Source organism: Callorhinus ursinus, unplaced genomic scaffold (assembly GCF_003265705.2).
Source record: "Callorhinus ursinus isolate GAN/ISIS: 27379988/994484 unplaced genomic scaffold, GSC_fseal_2.0 scaffold56, whole genome shotgun sequence".
Classification (NCBI taxonomy): domain Eukaryota; kingdom Metazoa; phylum Chordata; class Mammalia; order Carnivora; family Otariidae; genus Callorhinus; species Callorhinus ursinus.
Window position 1 is genome coordinate 8,816,529 of NW_027397118.1, and position 18,482 is coordinate 8,835,010.

At 49.9% G+C, this 18,482-nt stretch overlaps 1 protein-coding gene and 1 pseudogene across 4 annotated transcripts in view; both read right to left on the bottom strand.

The window, feature by feature from the left end:
- Window positions 1–9,545, bottom strand: part of GPT2 (glutamic--pyruvic transaminase 2) — a 34,474-nt gene extending 24,929 nt beyond the window's left edge. For 3 of the 4 annotated variants that reach the window (XM_025852439.2, XM_073884350.1, XM_073884348.1), the window contains exons 1-3: window positions 9,429–9,545; window positions 8,945–9,215; window positions 1,648–1,737 (exon numbers count right to left, since the gene is read on the bottom strand). In XM_025852439.2, the coding sequence (XP_025708224.1) occupies window positions 1,648–1,737; window positions 8,945–9,187 (333 nt within the window). In that variant the 5' untranslated portion in view covers window positions 9,188–9,215; window positions 9,429–9,545. Of the gene's footprint in view, window positions 1–1,647; window positions 1,738–8,714; window positions 8,816–8,944; window positions 9,216–9,428 lie in introns of those variants that run through there. The other variant, XM_073884351.1, reaches the window with a different exon arrangement.
- Window positions 9,546–16,043: 6,498 nt separating this feature from the next.
- On the bottom strand, window positions 16,044–18,015 carry LOC141371099 (large ribosomal subunit protein eL30 pseudogene; annotated as a pseudogene).
- Between the last annotated feature and the right edge of the window lie 467 nt (window positions 18,016–18,482).

Genomic DNA, 18,482 nt, shown 5'->3' on the forward strand with positions numbered 1-18,482 from the left:
TTCCTGGCCAGAACTGAAAGCCCGGTCAGCTTTCCCATCTCTGTAACAGAGAAAATCACCCTAACCTCACAAATTAAGAGGATTAAGCAAGGAAATGTTTGCAGAAGTGCCGGTAAACCCCAGCTCACAGGGCAAGTCTAAGCTGGTAGCTTAGGAACTGTGCCAAGAGCACTGAGGGGACATAAGGGCTCGTGGCTCTTGACACCGGCTGGGTGACTTCAGGTGGGAGCTGGCTTCTTGGAGCCTCGCTTTTCTTCACTGGTGCAATGGGTAGTGACCCAGCCTACCCTCTGCTCTCCTCCCACAGGCACTTGTGAAGATGCAACAAGTGTGAAGGCTGCAGGATGCCAGCACCAGGTAGAAGCTGGGTTTGCCACAGCCAGAGGCAGAATTGGATTTGGGAACATGTCAGCCAGCCAGGGAAGGCTGAGGCAACATTCCTGCCCAGAGCCCCAGGCATGTGTGGGGAACAGCTCTGGCCTCTTTCCTCCAGAGCTGCGTGATTCTAGGATAGCCAGGGCCCTCCAGCCTCCTGCTGCCTCCGCCTCGCTGGCAAAGCTGCTCTGTTTGGTCTGATCCATTTCCCCATCCTGGGCCCAGGCAGCTGGTGAGCGCCTGAGGTCAGCAGCAGCGGCCACGGGAGGGGAGGCCCAATGGACGTTCCTCAGGTCAGTGCCAGCCTTGGTTCTTTCCCCCAGACCCCGTGTGAACTCCCTGAGCTAAGTAAGGTCCCCACACCCCTCCACCCAGAGAGTAGGGCAGGGTCCGGGGCCTTTGGTGCTCAGCTGCCCTGCTTGCCCAAGCCTGCGAACCTTAACCACGTAAGCGCCGTATTTTGCTCCAATTCTCTGCAAAACAGCTTTCGCCACAGCTGGTCCTAGCCTCTGTTCAGGGGGCCCTATGGCATTTTCCCACCCTGTTTTTTCCCCTCCAGCCCACCAATGCCCCAGTTTCAGCCCATGCAGCATCCTTGTGGCTGGTGCTCACGCTGGAGCATAAAACCCGCCTCCTGCAGACCCCCGGAGCAGGATGGGTCACAGCAGCGAGGCGGCCAGGAGAGGAGCAGCTGACAGTGGCCTCCAACCCCACACTCTCCTGCTGGGCCAGGGGTGGGCACTTCATGCTCAGCGTTGCTCTGGGGCCCCCAGCTGTCCTCCAAGGCAGGCTCTGGTGATCTGTACTTGCTCAAAGCCACCCAGATGGTAAGTGGCAGTCAACACTCAAACTCGGGGTGTCTCACCTGGGATCAAAGTACCCGCACCCCCACATACCACCTCCCAGCCCACTGGGCCTCTACCTCTTCAGGCTGCCTCTGATGTGCTTATCGACCCAAGCTCCAAACTCGGTATCAGAGACCATGACTAGGGAAGGGCATCCCTGGGAGCCTCGGACACAAGAGTAACCCCACAATAAATCTAGGCATTCTAGACAGCTTTGGAAGGGCAGGAGGCTGAGGGAGAGACCTGGGCGACGTCAGGCACTGGAGGGGGCTGCTACTTTAATGGCACCTCCCTGTGAGGTTCTGGTGCCTGCTGTGTCCCGAGGGCGCTGGACAGGGGAGGAAGCAGGGATGAGAGGAGCTGGCTGGCCCTAGCAGCCTCCAGTTCCTGCTCTCCCGGCAGGCTCTGCTCCTGAGGGCCAGCTTACCTGTCGGAGGAAGGTTATTGGCTGCTGGCCCATGGCCTGGGCGTCCCCGATGTTGGCACGGATGACCTCAGTGAATGGTTTTTTGATACCCTGGGCAGAGAGAAGGCAACAGGTGGTTAGTTACTTGGAGACTCTCAGATCCTGGATTCCAGAGGCCAAGCAATGCCCCCACAGGATATTAATAAACACTCCTATTTTGAGCCTTACCAGGTGTCAGGCATAGTGTCAAGCCCTTGACATGGCTTGCCCCATTTAACCTTAACCACTACCCCATGAAGAACTAGTATTAATTTCATTTTACAAATGAGGAAAATGAGGTTTCAAAAGGCTAAGAGAGATCACATAATTGATAAATACAAGTACAGGGATTTGAAGCCAGACTCCAAGATGACTTCTCAGCCACTATGCTCAGCGTCCCCCACTTTCTGAGAAGGCTAAAGAGCTCTCCTGGGCTACCACAGCACCCTGAAGCAGCTGCAGGTCCATGGTCACCAGTCAACCGGGGCGTGGGGGGGATGCCTAAAAAGAGGACCTTGTGGCAAAAGTGGTGGGAGGCAGGGGTCAGTAGCAGAGGCCCCCAAACCTCAAGGAGAGGCTCCCACAACTCGCCCCCAAGCACGGTTACGCCTCAACAGCCTAAATAAACGGCAGGGGCACCACGGCCCCCTGCCCCTCCAGAAGACCCCCATCAGTGGGGACCTCTAGGCTTGTTCCCTTGCAACCTGGCTTTGCAGAATAAAGAATGTGGGCTGATTTTCACTTAAAAAAAAAAAAAAAAAGTCACCGGAGATGGAAAAAGAGTGGCTGCAGAACAAATTCGTGGCCACTGCCTGAGCAATGTGTTCAGCACCGGGAGGAGGTCCCAGAGGGACTCAAGACACCTGCCAACCTCAACGCTGGGGAGTGGGGGTGTTGGGGGGTGGGGGAGTGACTAAGGGACTCCCTGCTGCCGTGGAGAAAACGCACTTTCGATGGAGGTTTGTGGGGATCTGGAAATGTGGGGATTCCACAGAGCTCCCTGATAAGTCCATAATTTGCCACCAGAAGAGTAACAATCAGCAGCAGGTTCAAGGACCTCCCAGGGTGGCTGGAGGATTCCCCAAGACAAACACTAGGAACGCACATCATCATCTTACAAAGCCCGACCAAGGACAAGGTCAAGAGGGTCATGGGTAGAGTTAAGAAGGCTGTTGGGGCAAGGAGGTGGCGGGACCGAGGGGTGGCCTGGGTACAGGGCCTGGCCAGCTTCCCATCTCCAGCTGCCCTTTCCTCAAGGGCATGCTAAATTCAAGTTTTAAAAATACTATTCTATGTTTTTTTTTAATTTTTTATTTAAATTCAGTTTAGTTAACATATAGTGTACTATTAGTTTCAAGGGTAGAATTTAGTGATTCATCAGTTGCATATAACACCCAGTGCACATTCCATCAAGTGCCCTCCTTCATGCCCATCCCCCAGTTACCTCATTCCCCTCCAGCAACCCTCAGTTTGTTTCCTAGAGTTAAGTGTCTCTTAGGGCTTGCCTCCCTGTTTTCTATGGTTTTGACCCTTGTCTTTTCTCCATTTCCCACAATGTGGGAATAAAAGCACCTTTAGAAAACTTTCCCTTTTCAAAATCAGTAATATACACCTTAAGTAAAACACAGTGACCTTAAGGGCCGAAAGTAGCCGGCAAACCAGTTTTCCTGACCCTTCCCTGCCACCCGTAAGACCCTCCCATATATCTGGCTGCTCTGGAGCAAGAAGGCATGGAGTTGGGGACAGAGCGGGCTGAGGGTGTCTCAGAAATGGCCCTGGACCTTCATAAATAGGGCTTGATAAGTCTCCAAAAGCTTATGGGGGGAAGAGGCCTTTTAATTCCCTGTGTCCCTTCTGCAGAGCTCTTCAGGGCTGGTCAGTATGAAAAGAGGTCCCAGGGTGCATGGGAAAAGCAGCTTAAGTGTCCTGAGGGCCAAGGCATATGGGTGGTACCACCCTCTGCTCCAGGGCTAGGACAGGGGTGAGAGCAGGGCCCTGGAGACAGACTGTGAGGCATGTGGCCCCAGGGCTCACCCCAGGGGCAGGAGGCAGGAGGGGGGTTGTGGAGGAGGGGCCAGGCCACAGTGTGCAAAGGGGCAGGACCCACCCACCCCTTGGCCCCGGACTGGGCTCCGCGCACAGGTCCCTCTGTCAGCCTGTGAACTGCCACAGCCCCCTAGGCCTGGCCAGCGGAATACAGGTAATTTCTATGGTATGGGCACAGTCCATTCTTTGGGAGGGATAAAATCTGTCACAGTCGAGGGCCAGGAACCAACACACAGCTGCGGGCCCTCAGCCAGCCCAATGCAGGGAGAGAAAATGCCTGGAACAGAGCCCTGGATGTTCCTTTCCCATGCCCGACCCCTGCACTGCTCAACCAAATTCAAGGCCTGCTGACAAGAAGCCTGGGAACACTGAGCATCTCCTTTCTTGAGTCTGGGTGCCCACAGACTCCTGACATTTTGCTGTGATGGATGAGCTTGGGGGTGCGGGGAGGACTTGCTCCCTTGTGGGCAGCAGACCAGCCTGCCCAGCCACAGGCCCCCATATAGAGGAGACTGTTCTGGGCAGATTCCTATCTCTAGGTACTCAAGGTCCACACGAGATGGGAAATACCAAGGAGCCAGGGACAGACTCCTGCCCAGAGTGACTCATCCAGGCCTGGTAGGCACACCCAATGGTGACCTTGCCTCAGCCCAGCCCCCAGGAGCCTGTCAGGTCAGCAGGTAGCATCCCAGTTTCCTCCCACAGTATCCTAGAGCACATCTAGATAATCCACTTGCATACATTCCACCCAGAGCTACTTCCCTCTGGGGCAGTGAGATAAGATCCTACCCAGGGGAACTCCTTCCACACCATTCAGCTTAAGTAGGGATCAGGGAATAGGCCCTCAGGTTCAAGGATGGCATATTTCTGAGGGTGTTACCAAGGAGAAGGAAAAAGACTATCATTGTCCTTCCCAGTTCACAGGTCCAACATCACTAGGAGGGTTGAGGGCCCAAGGATGATTCTAACAGGCTCAAGGCTTTCGTGAGCAAGGGATGGCTCCTGTCATTTCATGTGACGTGGTGGTGGCGGGGGGTTGGTAGGGCAGTTATATCCTGGAACAGAGCTCTAGAGGTTCCTTTCCCATGCCCGCCCACTGCACTGCTCAACCAATTCAGGGCCTGCTGACAAGAAGTCTGGTAACACTGTGCATCTCTTTTCTTGGGTCTGGGTACCCAAGGTCCCACCAAGGTCCACATGGGATGGGAAATACCCTGAACTCCGAGGGTCTGTGGGAGGGTCACCCGTAGAAACTGAGACTCACAGGGCAGAAGCAGGAAGTAAAGCTGATGAGCTCCAAATAGGATAATTCATGACGGCAAGGCTAAGGCCCAGGCAAGACAGAGCCAACCCTGCAGAATGCATTCCCAGACCCAGAGAGGCTCAGCATGAAGGCAGGGAAAGGGCATCCCGTGGCGCTTCTCCTCAAGCAACTCTCATTAGTTTGAGAAAAGGACTCTTTAAGAGTTCTAACTGGTTTCTAGCTGTTTTCAAAGCATCATTACTAACAAAAAAACAAACTAGTCTTTAGAAGAAATAAGTTGGCCCCATTTTGCAGAGGCATAAACTGAGGCCAAGGTGCTCTGAGACTTCTCTGAGGCCCACAGCACGTAAAGCAAAGCCCAGGATGCAGGTCCATGGTGACCTGGGCAGGGGTGGGTGGTGGAGGGTTTCTTCTATTAGAAGCCCACACTACAAATTCATTTTAAAGTAGCATCTAAACTCTATAAAGAAAATGACCAGTGAGATTTCACCACCTGTGCTTGGAACAGCCAGGGTTGCCGATCTTAGTTCTCAGCTAACTATAACCAGGTTCTATCTAGCACCTTCCATTTTTACTGGTGTAGATGCAGTACAAACTGATGTTAACAGTCATCATCAGTTTTTCCCTCTATTTATGAATGTTTTGCCCCAACTGTGTGTACTTTACAAATAGAAGTAAAGCCACTCCTGTGTCTCTACTTGTGTCAACTTCCTCCCCTCCTGCAATAAAGAAAAAAAGAAGTAGGTTGAGGAAGAACTGACAGATCTTTTCAAAACTCCTAATTGCAGCTTATTTTTAAGTGCTGCTCCCAGTGAACACCAGGATCTGAAAAGCTAATCATTTCTCCCCCTTGGAGCTTGGAGCTGCTGTCAGCGAGAAATAGGGCCTCCCTGAGAGCACACAGACTGCACGGGAGGAGAATGGACCCGTTCACACCCACTTAGCCAACTACTCCTCCCTCCTTCAGGCTTTCCTGAGCATTTTCCACTCCTATCACAGAAGGAAGGATGGGGCTCACCCAGCAAGCCACCTCAAAGTCAAACACCAGAACCAAAAGGCAACACAAAGGCCAGGACACCTTCAGATGGACAAGACAGTACAAAAGTCAGGGCAGGGGTTGGGGGGGGTGGGGAATCTCTAGGCCCACCAAGCCACCTCTCTCCTTTTATAGACTAGGGAAACCCAAGTCCAGAGAGGATGAGATTCACCCCAAGTCACCCTACAAATCCTTACCCATCCCATCTCTACCCAATCAAACCCTTTATAACATCAGTCCAGTTTTGATCATTGCATTTCAAAACAGAGGTAGAGGGTGCCTGGGTGGCTCAGTCGTTAAGCGTCTGCCTTCAGCTCAGGTCATGATCCCAGGGTCCTGGGATCGAGTCCCATATCGGGCTCCCTGCTCGGCAGGAAGCCTGCTTCTCCCTCTTCCACTCCCCCTACTTGTGTTCCTGCTCTCGTGCTCTCTCTCTCTCTCTGTCAAATAAATAAATAAAATCTTTATAAAAAAAAAAAAAAAAAACAAAGGTAGAAAAAAAATGACGCTGTGCACAGCCAAGCCAAAAAAAGAAAAAAAAATGACTGGGAAAATATGGCTCTCTCAGAAGGGGCACTGTGTAAGCTAGCAAAGTAGAGAGAGGCTGTCTCCCAAAATGAAAGGTTTAAGTGAGGCTATGCTGGCTTGGCTGAGCTATGTCTCCAGCACCTAGACGGGGGAAAGTGAGAATAAAACGAGAAGGGAGGAGCTTGAATGAAAGCACCAGAAAGCAGGTGCACAGAAAACTCAACTTACTCCAGAGTAAGCCACGGGAATGTGGGGTGTCTGTCCCAGAAATCACAGGGTGTTTCCAGCTTAAATGACCAAGAAATTTGTCCACCTCAATCATGGAACCATACCCTGGGCTGGAAAACCTTCATGGTTCCCCACTTCACACCAAAACCCGCACTCTGCACCAGAAAAGTCCTGAGCCCGGCACCCAAGACTCCAGCCCACCTTTTCTGTCTCATTTATCATCCCTATCCCCCTGCCATGGTGCTCTTCAAATAGCACCAATCCATGCCCCAAATGCCCAGAACTTCCCAACCTTCCATCTTTGCTCACAGCTCCCACGTGGAATTCTCTCACATTTTTCTCTGCCTGCTAAAAAATCCCACCAGTCCTTGAAGAACTGGTGGGGGAGAGGCTCAGACCCAGAGAACAGGAGGGCAGTCAGCCTCCTGAAGACAAAGACGGACACCTTTCTGTCCTAATCATCCTCATACTTCATGGAGCCCACACCCAAGCCGCTATTTAGCAAAAGGTAGATAGAGACAATTCCTGGAGCCCTTACCAGCTCTGAAACCAGAGGAATTAGCTGTAAAGTGATAAGCCGAGAACAATTTAATCTCAGCTTTGTTTTAACAGGGAGACTATTGTCTCAAGGACAGGCAACTCCAGTCGGCCAGAGAGCCACAAGGAGCAGAGTGGCAAAACTCATGTTTTCGGTGCCTGGCCCACCTCAGGCCAGCGAAGCACAGAAACCGAGCCAGACTTCTGTGGGCCAAACCTTAAACTTAGCCCTGCAAGGAGTCAGAGGGAGACCCTGGACTCTGACTTGTTCAGCTCACTATTTTCAGCCTGGAGAACTGGGCATCCCACCACTGCTTCCTCCCATGCGTTCAAGGGACACTAAGTGATCAACTTGCCCCAGAGTCACCCAGTCTAGAGCCTCTGAGAACAAGATCAAGGAACCCTCCCCCACCCGCATTCTGGGCTAGAACTATCTTAAGCAAGCAGTTGTTTCATCAGATATTACAAATCTGGGCGCCTGGGTGGCTCAGTTGTTTAAGCAACTGCCTTCAGCTCAGGTCATGGTCCCGGAGTCCTGGGATCGAGTCCCACATTGGGCTCCCAGCTCAGCTGGGAGCCTGCTTCTCCCTCTGACCCTCTCCCCTCTCATGCTGCTTCTCTCGCTCACTCTCTAATAAACAAATAAAATCTTTAAAAAAAAAAAAAGATATTACAAATCTTAGGAGTATTTGCCTTTTTTTTTTCTTTTTTTTTACATTGCCACTCTTGACTCGGCCTCCTCAATTCCACTCAGGTTAGAACTGGTGTCTTACAGAGGTAGCTCTTAAACACACCCAGTCACCCTGGTTGTAGGAAGAGAGAAATCACTCCTGGGGATGCGGGCACTTTTACATGCAACTACAAACTAAAGCCAAGATCCCAGCCAGCCAGAAAGAAAGCACCACAGTTTTCCTACCAAGGCCCCAAAGGCTCAAGATTTTGACTACCCACTGGGGATGAGTGCATCCCCAGAGAACAAACTGTGGCGGCCAATCAAGGTTTCAGTGAGGGGCCTAAAGGCAGGAATTGTCAGGACCCTCCTCCACACCTCCACTCTTGTCATGGAACCACTACTGGCAGAATGACCCAAAAGGCCTCAGAAAGAAAAAAGCTTTGGGAACAAACCCAAGTCTTAGAGCCTTCCTCCCTCCCCTACCTAACATGGTATCCTTCCCAACACTCCCATCCAGCACCGCCTTACACCATTCCTCCATTTTACTTTCTTCAAAGCACTTATTCACTATCTGAAATTCTCTTATTTATTTCCTGCTGGTTGTAGCCCTCCCCCCATGGATCTTGGTTCCACCGCGGGTAGGACAGCCACATAACGTGCAGTGCCTGGCACTACCGGTCGCTCAATTATAATTGAAGAATTCAGTTCAACAAGTGAACCGTATCTGAGGGCCTTACTTTGTGCCAGGTGCCGGGAACCAGTGGGTGAAGGGATGGGAGGAGGGCATTCTTGTTTTAGCCAACCTTGGCTGAATGAAGAAGCTGGCCACCCGGGTGGGAGGAAGCCCCAGCGGGTGGACCCCAGCCGCGGATAGCTACTGCTCTCCCTCCCCCCGACCCCCGCGCGATTCGGCGACGGTAGCCTCCCTAGGCCCTCCCGCTCGGCGGGCCGCGGCGCCCGCGCTCACCCGCTGCAGCTCGAGCTCGATCTCGACGGCCTTGAGCACGATGGGTCCCCGCACCGCATACTCCACAGCCTTCACCTGCGGGTTCATGGACTCAAGCGTAAGGATGCGCTCGCGCCGGCTCCGCTCGGGCCGCACCTTGAGCACTGCCGAGGCCTCGGCGGCTGCGCTGCTCTGACTACGGCCCCACGGGCCCGGGGTCCGGGGGCAGCAGCCCCGCCGGACCAGTGCCGCTGCCCGCTGCATCGCGCGCCCGTCCAGGGAAACCTTGACACTACAAGAAAAAGAATAAACACGTCGCGCACAGTCCACGGCGGGCACCAGTGCCCCCACCCCCAAGCCCAGCCAAGGGCCCTTTCAGCGAGCGGTGCCAGCCTGGCTCCGGGGCCGGGTGCCCATCCCCCGGTGACTCGGACCCTCCACCGCGCTACTGCAGAGCCAAAGCAATTTCTGCAAAAGCTGCGCCCAATGCACGCATGCAACGTGCCTGTCGCCGCCGCCTGGCCAACCCTCGCTGCGCCCAGCTACCGCGCGCGCCTAAAACTGGCCCGGGGCTTCGGCACCCGCAGCCGCATTTCAGCGCCCAGCGCCCGCACCGCCCGGCCCCCTGCGCTCGCACACCCACAGCCGGCGGGTCCGCCCCGGACCTGCCCACTGGCTCCTGGGCCTTGTAGTTCCCCAGTCTTCTTCCAGAGCCGATGTAGAGAGCTGGCTGAACTACAAGTCCCATAGTGCTCCGCGCTGGCCTGATAGGGGGCCGGGCCAGAGGCGGGAACGGTCTTCAGACTTCGCCGGGGGCTGGGCGGGCTCCTTTGTCCCCGCTGAGGGGCTGGAGAGTTGGGCTGGGGCAGGGCCAGGGGCTGTTCTTTCAGCCTTCTACGAATTTAGAGCTATTTGCCGTGTCTCCTTGGAGCCGCATCCCACCCCCTCACGCCCCCCCCCCCCCCCCCCCGCACTATCCAACACCTGCGAGGAGACAGGCTGAGAGATGGTGCAGTCCTCGCCTCGGGTTTCATCATCCAGGGCCCGAAGGTGGCAGTGGCAGCTCAACGGGGGCTGGTAGGAAGTGGAGCTTAGGAGTTCGGGACTTGATTGCCACTTCTTACCCTTCTGAACGTCAGTTTCCTTGTCAGCAAAGCGGAGGTCTGACCCTAGCCTCTAAGGATTGTGAGAATTAAAGGACCAGCACCAGGCATGTACCAGGTGGTCAGGCTTTTCCTGACTTCATCTGTAGCACTTCCCTACCTTCATTACCTCTTTATTTTCTTGCAAGTATCTGAAGTTATCTTGTTTAGATACCTCTTACCGGCTTATGGTCTACCTCCTGCATTCACCATGTAAGCTCCAGAAGGGCAGTTTTTCCTATTCATTCTATTCATAGCACCTGTAAGCGTTCCTGGCCGATAGGTAGGAACTAGTAAATATTTGTTGAAGAATGAATGCTCAGCATAGGGTAGCTTTTTTTTTTTTTTTTTTTGGCAAAGGTATTACCAGGAAAAGGCACCTTGGCACCCCCAGAGTGAGTGCAGGGCAAGAGCCAGAATGGAAGACACCAGGTCTGAGACACCAAAATCCAGAGGTCATGTGGGAGAAGTCACTTTCCCTCTCTGGGCCTCAGATTCTCTATTGGCAAAGTAAATTGGATTAAATGACCCCTAAGGTCCCTTCCCCTCTTGGAAATTCTGTGTCTAGGTGTTTTCCTGCAGAAAAAGACCCCAAAGCTCCCTCACCCCAACAAACACACACACTCAATATTAGATTTATGGAAGTAGGGGGCAAGGGACACGTAAACACAGCAGTGTAGGGGAAAAGGTACTAGAAAATCTGGGTTTGAACATAGATACATATAATCACTTACCTCTTGGCTGTTACTTAGCATTTGTAAGCCTAGTTTCCCCATCTGTAAAATGGGGGGACCTCTTGGGACTGCGAAGATAGTTCAGTGAGGTAACTCTGAAAAAGCCAAGAGTTTGGAACCTAGTGCTGTGGGTCAGTCTTACTCATCCTTGTCAAGAGAATGCCATATACTTGGATTAAATAAGTTGATTACCAATAAAGGGGAAAAGGGAATTGAGGGAGCAGCAGAAATGAAAATCTCTCTGAATATTCCTATGTTAGCAAACTGGCTTGCCCACCAAGGACAGTTATTTGGACTTCTGATCAATGGTTCCACCCCTAGCACCTACGCGGATACTGCCTCCTTCCCGGCCTCTGTCCCAGTGGCCAGGTATTCAGCCTCCAGGTAAGACATTCCCCCCAGGGAGCTTGGCTTCTCTAAGGATTCCACTGCCTTCAACATCACGTTCTCACCTGCGCTGCCCAGTTGTGGAGAAACACACCCACACACTCGTCTTCCTCTAAAACACATTTAACCTTGACCCGCATATGATGTAAACACAGTCCCTCACTGTTCACCCAAGGGTCGGTGTACTTCCTGTTGTCTCCACCCCAGATCAGAAAGGGCAGGGGAGCGGGGAGGGTGGGTGGGCATAGAAAGGTGAGCACAAATCCATTTGCAAAACTGGGAAAAACAATGCCTAGCACACAGTCCATCGACATGGGCTCACACGTCATCATTGTAGAAAACAAATTAATGTCCCAATCATGTCCTTTGCCAGCCTGCACGAGAAGAAAGCTCCCTTTCTTTCTTGTGAACCACACTTTACAATTTATAGAGTACTTTCATACTTATCACTGCATTTGAACCTGATAGACATCAGTGAAGTGAAAAAGGCAGGCATTATCCCCATCTTGCAGATGAAGCTCAGAGAGATTAGGTGACTTATTCAGGTGGCACAGTCAAATGCAGAGCACGGACTGTGATTTCTAACCCAGCGCTTCAGTCCATACATGCAGGGACCAGGCTTGTGTAGCTCTCTGGGTTTGGAAATTTGCACTGCCATTGCAATGCACTGAACCCTAGAAAGGCTTTTGGGTGGTGGTTGTGATAATGATGGTGGCAATAGAGTGAACTTTGCCTTAATTTTGCCCCTACACCAGATTGGGGTGGGGCAGGAGCAGGTTTCTAAATATTAAAGATAAAACCTGATTGAAACAGTCATGAGGGGGCACCTGGGTGGCTCAGTTGGTTAAGCGACTGCCTTCGGCTCGGGTCATGATCCCGGAGTCCCGGGATCGAGTCCCACATCGGGCTCCCTGCTGAGCGGGGAGTCTGCTTCTCCCTCTGACCCTACCCCTCTTCGGCTCTCTCTCTCTCTCTCTCACTCTCTCTCTCAAATAAATAAATAAAATCTTAAAAAAAAAAAAAGAAAGAAACAGTCATGAAAGTCCTCCCTATGAGCTGGGTGAGAGCTCCAAATACACAAGTCCTTGACGACCCACACAGTTGGGAGAGTCATTTGTTTGCAAGACATGGTACTAGTCGTCATTCCTCAACAAGTTTTCACTGAGCACCTCCCGTGTGCCAGGTGCTGAACTGAGTTCCAGGACTATAGTGAGTCACACAGATGGTCCTTGCCTACACAGACATACAATTTCTTAGGAAAGGCAGGCACCCATTAGATAAGCACACACACAAGCGTGTGATTGCAAACTGTGATAACTGCTGGGGAGAAAAAGGACAGTTATGAGTACTTATAGCCCAGAAGTCTGACTGAAGTTTTCCCAGAGGAAGTAGCCTATGAGAACTGCCCAGAGGGGCGCCTGGGTGGCTCAGTCATTAAGCGTCTGCCTTCGGCTCAGGTCATGGTTCCAGGGTCCTGGGATCGAGCCCCGCATCGGGCTCCCTGCTCTGCAGGAAGCCTGCTTCTCCTTCTCCCACTCCCCCAGCCTGTGTTCCTGCTCTTGCTCTCTCTCTCTATCAAATAAATAAATAAAATCTTTTTTTTTAAAGATTTTATTTATTTATTTGAGAGACAGAGAGAATGAGAGAGAAAGCACATGAGATGGGGGGAAGGTCAGAGGGAGAAGCAGACTCCCTGCTGAGCAGGGAGCCCGATGCGGGACTCGATCCCGGGACTCCAGGATCATGACCTGAGCCGAAGGCAGTCGCTTAACCAACTGAGCCACCCAGGCGCCCAATAAATAAAATCTTAAAAAAAAAAAAAAAAGAACTGCCCAGAGAAGCCTGGCAGGATGATAAGGGGTAGCGGTACTGATGGGTGTGGTAGACACAGGGATATGCCCTCACTCATCAAGGGAAACCTTGCCTGAAAAAAAAAGGCAGGGGAGAATTTGCCTTCAACCAAGGGGTGTGGTCCATAGCCAGCCTCCGCCTGCCAGTGCCATCAGGGTCTGCCTCACTTGCACAGAACTGCCTGGCCTAAGGTTGCCATCACACCCTAACAGGAGAACCTAGGCTCAGCGACTGGGCAAGACTCAGCAAGTGCTGGAGCAGTATTTGCTCCAAGGCTTCCCCAGGAGGTTGGCTGAGGCTTTGGCAGGCCTGCTTCACGGTTTTTCTTTTTTTGCTCAATCTTGCTGCCTCCCACTTCCTCTTACAGAAGTAGATCCCTAATATCCATCTTGCACCTCACACTCCACCTCAGTGTGAGTGAAGAGGCATAAAATGTCCCAACCCAGGGACCGCCAAGGAGCTCCAAGAAGGCTAGGGTGACTGCAGGGCAGACAGTGAGGGAGAGAAGCAGGGCTGGAAGACAAGGGTCAGAGGTGAGTGATTTAGAACAGGCAGCCTAAGTCCTAAATGTGAGAATTTCAGTTTTCATCCTAAGAACAATTAGAAGCCTCTGGAGGGCTTAGGGTAGGGGAGTCACATGATCATATTCATGTTTAAAATTCTGTGGCATGAGGATGGATTGGAGAGGGGCAGTTGAGGGTGCAGGAGGATGAACTGTGGCACCAACAAAGTCCAGTGTTGGCCTGGACTAGGGAATGATGAGAAACGGCCAGGTTCTTCTGCATCCCCAGAATCTAGTATATCACCTGTCACACAGAAGTTCTCAGTAAATTTTTGTTGAATGAATAAATGAATGAATGAAGTAGACTCTATAAGGTCTGTGCTCTGGAGGTGGTTGCAGTCCAGCAGAAGGGCAGTGCATAGTAAGTACGGGAAAGGTAGCCCCCACCAAGGCAGAGTGGCCAGTTCTTGGAGTCAGTGAGGGATGTTCCACTCTGCGAAACAGAAAGTAAGAGGGTCTTCCAAGAAAAACAGATGGGCATTATGGGGCTACAGGGGGGATGGAAGACCTTCCAGAATGTCAGATCGTGCTCAAGCTGGGTGCTTGGGTGACTTAGAGGAAACTCTTTTTTTTTTTTTTAAGATTTTATTTATTTATTTGACATAGAGAGAGAGAGAGACAGAGTGAGCACAAGCAGGGGGAGTGGCAGGCAGAGGCAGAGGGAGAAGCAGACTCCCTACAGAGAAGGGGGAGCCTGATGTGGGACTCAATCCCAGGACTCCAGGATCATGACCTGAGCCGAAGGCAGTCACTTAACCAACTGAGCCACCCAGGCACCCTAGAGGAAACTCTTGATCTCTTGCTCCCAAGAACACTTGGGGAGCTGGGTGAAAGTTGATGCCCCCAATAAACAAATGTCTTGGCCCAGGACAATGATTCTAAAGTATTATCTAAGGAGCTCCTGAATGTTTGCCTGAAGTGCCAATTCCAGACTTATTGGTTCTGAAACTCTAGGGGTGGGTTTGCCCAGGGATTTTCCTATAATCAGGAATTTTATTTATTTTTTTTTTAAAGATTTTATTTATTTATTTATTTGAGAGAGAGAGAGAATGAGAGACAGAGCACGAGAGGGAAGAGGGTCAGAGGGAGAAGCAGACTCCCTGCTAAGCAGGGAGCCTGATGTGGGACTCGATCCCGGGACTCCAGGATCATGACCTGAGCTGAAGGCAGTCGCTTAACCAACTGAGCCACCCAGGCGCCATATAATCGGGAATTTTAATTAAAAAAAAAAAATTTTTTTTTTTTTTTTTGGAGAAAGCATGAGCGGGGGTGGGGCAGAGGAAGAGAGAGAATCTTAATCAGGCTCCGTGCTCAGCTCAGAGCTGGACAATCTCATGACCCTGAGCCAAAATCAAGAGTCCAGCTCTTAACTGACTGAGCCAGCTGAGCACCCCTCCTATCATCAGGATTTTGGTGTGCACCAAATTTTGAGAACCACAGGTACAATGCAAGGCTAGGCAGTATCATAGTGGGAAAAGCACTGATCAGAGAGTTCTGAATTCCGGTTCCCAATCTGTCACTATCTGTTGTGTGACCTTGAGCCAGCGCTGTCCTCTTCTTTGGCCTTAGCCTCCTCATCTGCAGAACGACCTGCATTTCTTCCTGATTTCTGGGTTACTGGCTCTAGCTTGAAGACATTCCAGCCTCCCCTTCCAACCCAACTGACTTCCTGAGTCACAGCTGCAAAACTCTGCTCACTGAGCCTCAGTGTCCTTACCTGTCAGTGAGGTGAAGACAGTGTCTTCCTCAGAGGGTTGCTGAGAGAATTAAAATTATATATTTAAATATATATACTTATATATTTTAATTATAAATATATATTTATATATTTAACAGTTTTAAAACAAGCTCAGGCCAGTTTTATTAAAGAAAGATTTTGCACAAACTGGAGGGTGTTATGCTGAGTGAAATAAGTCAATCAGAGAAAGACATGTATCACATGACCTCACTGATATGAGGAATTCTTAATCTCAGGAAACAAACTGAGTGTTACTGGAGTGGTTGGGGGTGGGAGGGATGGGGTGGCTGGGTGATAGACATTGGGGAGGGTATGTGCTACGGTGAGCGCTGTGAATTGTGCAAGACTGTTGAATCACAGATCTGTACTTCTGAAACAAATAACGCAACATATTTTAAGAAAAAAGAAAAAGAAGAAGATAACAGGAGAGGAAGAAAAGGGGAGTATGTCAGAGGGGGAGACAAACCATGAGAGATGATGGACTCTGAAAAACAAACTGAGGGTTCTAGAGGGGAGGGGGGAGGGGGATGGGTTATCCTGGTGATGGGTATTGAGGAGGGCACGTTCTGCATGGAGCACTGGGTGTTATGAACAAACAATGAATCATGGAACACTGCACCAAAAACTAATGATGTAATATATGGTGATTAACATAACAATAAAAAATTTAAAAAAAAGAAAGAAAGAAAGAAAGATTTTGCACAATTTACTTTTCACCAGTCTGTTCTGGCATGCTTCTAATGATATTAGAGTCACCTGGGTTGATGATAGCCAGAATGCATACTCTGTAATATTTCCCACATGTTGTGCCCAATTCAGTATTATTGCCACTTTAGTGATGGACACCAGTTTTGGCCAACATGTGCAGTATTGTATTTCAGATTTCCTCAAGACCAGGCAGTTGTTGGCGAGGATGAACAGTTTTGCTTTACCATGTCTGATCATCACAGTCTGTTTGTACCCCAGCATGTACTTTTCACTTTTCTTAATGAGTTAGAGCCTAAAGTTGATGACTCCAGTGACTTTTTCATCTTCTTTGTGGCCACCACCTTCCTGCCATTGGAGTTGGATGGCCCCCACCCAGAGCAGCCCAAGATGGCCTGGAGCTAGAAAGACTAATAAAATGATCCCTCTTTCTTCCTTCTTCCCTCCCTCCCCTCTTTTTTCTTTCTTTCGTTCTTTCGTTCTTTCTTTCTTTCTTTCTTTCTTTCTTTCTTTCTTTCTTTCTTTCTTTCAGGAGACTCTACTCCCAACATGGGACTTGAATTCACGACCCCAAGATCAAGAATTGCCTGCTCTACAGACTGAGCCAGCCAGGTGCCCCTAAAATGATATTTTTATTTTATTTTATTTTTTTAAAGATTTTATTTATTTATTTGAGAGGGAGAGAATGAGAGACAGAGAGCATGAGAGGGAGGAGGGTCAGAGGGAGAAGCAGACTCCCTGCTGAGCAGGGAGCCTGATGCGGGACTCATCCTGGAACTCCAGGATCACATGACCTGAGCCGAAGGCAGTCGCTTAACCAACTGAGCCACCCAGGTGCCCTAAAATGATATTTTTAAAGTTTCTTTTCCCTGTGGATATTAGGGTAGATTAGAAAGTCTGAAAGAATAAACACTCTACTGTTAATGGTGACACTCTACCACCTTGAGTGGTGGGTTTATTGGTGACTAATTTTTTTTTTGCTTAATGTATTATCAGTGTTTTAAAAAATAATGATAAAAATAAAAATAAGTTTTAAAAACACAAACATAGAATTCCACCTACTGGGTAAACTGCATTCACAAAGAAACTGAAGGCAGGGACTTGAACAGTTATTTGTACACTTATGTTCATAAAAGCATTATTCACAATTGCCAAAAGGTGGAAACAATCCAACTGTCCCTTGACAGAAGATTGGGTAAACAAAATGTAATGGAATGTTATTCGATCTTTAAAAGGAAGGAAATTCTGACACATGCTGCAACATAAATGAAACGTAAAGACGCTCTATGCTAAGTAGAAAGGACAGAGGCACATTACGCAGGCACAAAAGAACAATTATTGTGATTCCGCTTCTATAAAGGGCACCCAGAATAGGCAAATTTATAGAAACAGAAATTAGATTACCAAGGGCTGGGGGAAAGGTGGAATGGGAAGTTGTTTAATGGGTACAGAGTGTCAGTTTGAGATGATGAAAATGTTCTGGAGATGGATGGTGGTGATGGTTACAGAAGAATGTAAATGTGGGGCGCCTAGGTGGCTCAGTTGTTAAGTGTCTGCCTTCAGCTCAGGTCATGATCCCAGGGTCCTGGGATTGAGCCCCGCATCGGGCTCCCTGCTCCTTGGGAAGCCTGTTTCTCCCTCTCCCACTCTCCCTGCTTGTGTTTCCTCTCTTGCTGTGTCTCTGTCAAATAAATAAAATCTTAAAAAAAAAAAAAGAAGAATGTAAATGTGCTCAATGCCACTGACTGTACACTTAGAAATGCTCAAAATAGCAAAGTGTTTATTATGTATATTTTACCATAATAAAAAATAATCACAAGGATTTCCTGTATATTGCAAGAAAATTATAAAAGGGAAACAATGTAAATCTTAGAATGCTTATGGCCTGTTTCAGAGATGGCTACTGAGCGTTTCTGGGAGGCGTTTGGCCAGGCTTCTCCATCTCTCTCTGCCACATACCAGACAGCACCCATCCTTGCTCTTCAATGATTCCCTTTCGAAAGGAAGGCCTCATTTTTTTTTTTAAGTCAAAGGCTTGAAATTTTAGAAAATTAGGGGGTATTTTTTTTTTTAAGATTTTATTTATTTATTTGACAGAGACAGAGATAGCGAGAGCAGGAACACAAGCAGGGGGAGTGGGAGAGGGAGAAGCAGGCCTCCCGCGGAGCAGGGATCCCGATGTGGGACTTGATTCCAGGACCCTGAGATCATGACCTGAGCCAAAGGCAGACGCTTAACGACTGAGCCACCCAGGCGCCCGGGGGTATTTTGTTGAGATCCCATCTGCTCTGAGTCAATTTGTGTCAAACTATTGCCTCCCTAACAAGCAAATATTAGTTGAGTTGAGCTAATAGCCAGAACACACATATCAGTAAAGCTTTCAAAATGAGGAGCAAAGTGGGTTAAAGATAAACTTGTAAAGATACAAAGTCAAGCTAGA